The 4,412-nt window shown below is 33.3% G+C and overlaps 1 protein-coding gene across 1 annotated transcript; it reads right to left on the bottom strand.

Annotated features, from left to right (window-relative positions):
- Positions 1 to 1,148, bottom strand: LOC113873834. The gene has a single exon (XM_027512174.1). It carries the CDS (start codon positions 1,082 to 1,084, stop codon positions 377 to 379), a length of 708 nt encoding a protein of 235 aa, XP_027367975.1. The 5' UTR covers positions 1,085 to 1,148; the 3' UTR covers positions 1 to 376.
- Positions 1,149 to 4,412: the final 3,264 nt, after the last annotated feature.

The following is a 4,412-nucleotide window of genomic DNA, read 5'->3' on the forward strand; positions in this document are numbered from 1 at the left end:
CTAAAAGAAGAGGAAGCATTTATTTGATGAACAAACGTTTAAAATTCGCATTCCACGTTCACATGGACAATTATAAGACCCTATGCATTACCAATTCTACAATTTTTCTTGTACAAGCAAAATGGAAAACAACCCAAAACTAAAGTCACAAAACAACCCTCACTTCTCCCTACAAAAACATCACATTCATGGATGATAATTAAAACCCCCTCCTCCCTCAAGGGGCAAGATCGTCTATATACCATGCGTAAAGTCACCTAAGGATTAATTAATTAAATGTCAACACAACTTTATCGTATACCTGACCGCACGCGATCACTCTCCCTATGCACATTTGTTTCTTGCACCAAGAGACAAAAGAAAACCGCCCCAGAAATCAGGGACAGTCCTCGCCCGGTTCTTTCGCCGGCCGAGAAATCGGTCCCGCCGCCGACCTGAACCCTACCGTCACCTTGTCATTCACGCACAAATGAAAACCACCATCAATTCCACTCAACTTCGCGTTCAAACACTCTTCGCAACCGCCGCCGCCGCCAACGTTCGGCGCTTCCCTTCCTACGGCGACACGATTGATTCCGATGCGCATATTCGTCAAGAAAGACTCCCTCTCCATCTGCCAATTCCTCAACCTTCTCTCGTACTCGACGCGATCCAGAATCGGCGCCGCAAACGCCGACCTGAACGAGGAAGCCGGCGTCGCTTCTCCGGAGGCGACAGCGGCTTCGCGGCGGAGGAGCATGACGCTCTCCGGCGAAATATTCTGGTTCGGTTTGGAGTAATTTCCGCTGGCAGCTGGCTTCTTGGACCGATTGACCCGCTTGACAAAGAAGTAGTAGTTACTGTCTTCGCGGCGCACGACGGCAAGGCTGACCCTGGCGGTGAGTAGGATTTTCCGGTCGCTCCCCACGAAGGCGAGGTAGACGGAGAACTGGTTCGGCGGGATCCCAATCCTCTGGCTCAACAGAGATAGAAGGTTCTTGAAGCTCAGATTGGGGTCCACCAAGACAGAGCCGACGTCGATCTCCCTCTTGCCGTCAAAGTAAACGACGGGTAACAGCGGGCTGCCTCGGTCTCCTCCGAACATAATTTTTATTTTATTCTTCCCAATGAGTGAACGATTTCGCAGCGCGCTTTGGAACCTTGCGTTAACACTTAACAGGATCACAGGGTTTACTACTTTATGTAGGAAAAACAAAACGAGAAAGGAGGTGCGGGGGGTGTCATGAGATGTGGGGTTTCAGGTGTAATTTTGAAAATATAGAGAGGCGGTTAGGGGTATTATTGGAATACCATTGTATGCTTCATCAGTAAAAATTGTAAAGTGCGTTATTTTAATTAGATGGGATGTTATTATAGAATCAAAAAATATTTTGCGTGGTGCTTAAATTGATTAGTATATATTATGATTTGCTTTGCGGCTGTTGTGTTTTAATTAAACCGAATATTGCTGTATCTAGTTACTGCGGAAAGTGTAGGAACATTCGGGAGTGGACGCGCCTATCTTATTATTCGTATTGTGTGTGACTTGGGGTCCAAGTAAGGTGCCAACGATTCGTTTCATGCTTTGTTTGCTTTCCATTCAGACCTTTTGGTTTCGCTTTTTATCTGGAAAGACCCACTCGTTTTGTTCCAAAATATGTAAAGGTGTTTCCATTCGCCTAGTTTTTATTTCCTTTTTATTTTTCTACGACTAATTTTTTTATCAAACTTTTTTATTTTATTTTTAAAAAAGTTATGTTTTACTTTTATTTAATATATCTATTAACAATTTGCTAACTTGTATTATACCTTTGTATGGTATTCAGTTGACTTATATAATTTAATTAATATATAATATAAACAAAATGTGTTATTAATAATATTATATTCTTTGTATTTTTTTAATAAAATTTAAATTTAAAATATAAATTAAATTAAAATACAAATATAACATCATCATTGATATCCATTTTATATCATTATATGAGCTAAGTTGAATTTTGATAGGCAGATAACGAAAAAAAAAAAAGTTAATATAAAGAGATTACATGAGAATGAAATATAGTAGCATAAAATATCGAGGAAGCATCCTCCTATACTTGAAGGTAAATTATACTTCCATTATTTAGAGGAAGAGTTTCAGTTACCATCAACGTTGAGTTTAATTTTATTGTACATTGCTGACTTTTAAATATCAAAGATTTTTATGCTATTTTGATTAGCTTTTTGCAAGAAAAGATTAACCTATGTTGTCATATCTTGGTATTGCCTTAAAACATAATAAATAATTCATTTGAATGAGTTCATGCAGAAGTTGTTCATCTGACGTCAAATCTATCATAATGCTAAGCCACACAAACTAATCATATCAGAGGTTCAACAATTAAACCTCTCTAGATAATGAGTAGACTCACAAAGCATAGAAGGGTAATTCATTATTACTGGAACAAAACCAAGCAAGAGTCTTTATCATAATCCTGCTAATCTAAGATGATCAGTGAATAGTACTTCATAAATTATAACCAAAAGAGCAGTTTCGCAAGCATCCTGCAAATGGATTTATGTTTCAAAAGGAGTTCCATCATCACGACGTATACGTCAACACACCACTGAGATATACATCGTATTTACTTGCTTATATATATATATATATATATATAGTTGTTTTCCCGAGTTAAAAATATAAGGTTACACTTTTTTTAGTAAATCCTCATCCTTATTCTTTGATATTATATTTTCTAATTATTTTAGTATACTTTAGAAAACATGATAAACTTTAATCCTCAATGTTAGTTGAAGAAAAAAATAAAAAATAACTAACTTAAATAGAAACATTTTTTATATATGATTTTTTTTTCAAAATTTAAAAATATAAGATTTTTTATAAAATTACAGAAATATTTTTTTTATAAAAATTATGATTGGCGACTTTTGACCAAAAAAATAACTTTTAATATACTTTTTAAATATTTAATTATTTTTTAAAAAACTCATTAGCGACTTTTGATTTTTTTAAATTTTTAAATTTTTTTTAAAAATCATCATTTTCGAATTTTGAAACTTCATATTTTTTTGTTGGTGATTTTTGAAATCCATATTTCGTAATTTTGTAAAAAATTACATATTTTTTAAATTTTGAAAAAAAAAACCATATAGAAAAAAAGTAATCACATAAATAACATTTTAAAAAGTTAAAATAAAAATTTAAATAAAATTAGATATTAAAATAATTGCTATATAGAATATTAGAGAATAAAGTGAAAGTCCATTGGGTAATTCCAGTGGATTTCAAATGCCAAGAAGCTTAGTTAGCAACACCTCGTGATTAGTGAATTATAAACAGTGTTTTTATCTACCCATTTTCATCTGCAGATAACCGTAGTGTTGAGCTTAATGACCAATAACAAAGTACACCAAAAGATGATGCATGTATGTTTCATTGGAGAACAACACCACGAGCTCTCGAGTCTGGAATAATTTTATCCAAATTTTCTCCTTCTCTCAATTATAGCAAAAACATCATTAGAGGCCTTAGTCAGACTGATGAACATATTCTTCTAGCATCAAAAAAATATTAAGTTTTGAATTGCCAATGAGATGTTCGCAATTTATACATAATTCATTAGATAAGTGTAAATTATTTTGACAAATGGAAATCATAATGATTTCATAACAAAAAACGATTCCTAAAAGGAAATTCAGAAAGTAAAGAAAATGGACTTCTGAAACTTAGACTAGGCAGATGTATATTGTATAACATGCTCGTGCACAAAAATTGTAATGATTAATTGATAATCAAAGGTTGGAAGGAGATAATGTAAAATATTACCTTCGATGACTGTAAAAGCAACCGATCTGCAGCACTCACATCCACCCCACACTGCCGTTGACAAAATAGTCATATATTTAGAACAAACAGACAAATTTTGAACGTATTTAAATAAAAAAATTTATAAGTTAAAAACAACTTATTTCTTTAAATTTTAAATAAGTTAAATAATAAAACTTCTTAAAAAAATAAATAAATAAAAATTATTTTTAATTTATAGAAAATTTTTTGAGACAGTGACCGCGGGTTCTAACTTCTTAATGCATCACATTATACGGGTCAAAATTTAAAGCCCTTGGCCATTCACTGATCAGCTTCAAAAAAATATAGTGGGTATGCTGAATCTGTGGTGGATCTAAATGAAGAAACAAGCTATAATCATTGCACTGCTCAAACCGTTTTTATTTCATTTCTTTTCTCATTTGGTACAATGCTCTTTATTCCGATTTACATGATAATAGAACACAGAATCGTGAATGAATGAACAAGTAACAAGCATTCTCATTGATCTTTGTTCACTATCTACAAGCATTAACTCTTAAATATAAAAGTTGAAAATACAAATCATACACGTGAAATCTCTTACGAACACCATAATCCCACT

Source organism: Abrus precatorius, unplaced genomic scaffold (assembly GCF_003935025.1).
Source record: "Abrus precatorius isolate BTA unplaced genomic scaffold, Abrus_2018 Scaffold7, whole genome shotgun sequence".
Classification (NCBI taxonomy): Eukaryota; Viridiplantae; Streptophyta; class Magnoliopsida; order Fabales; family Fabaceae; genus Abrus; species Abrus precatorius.

Excerpts from the sequence above, each read along its gene's own strand:
- LOC113873834 (XM_027512174.1), bottom strand. The coding sequence starts at position 1,084 with ATGTTCGGAGGAGACCGAGGCAGCCCGCTGTTACCCGTCGTTTACTTT.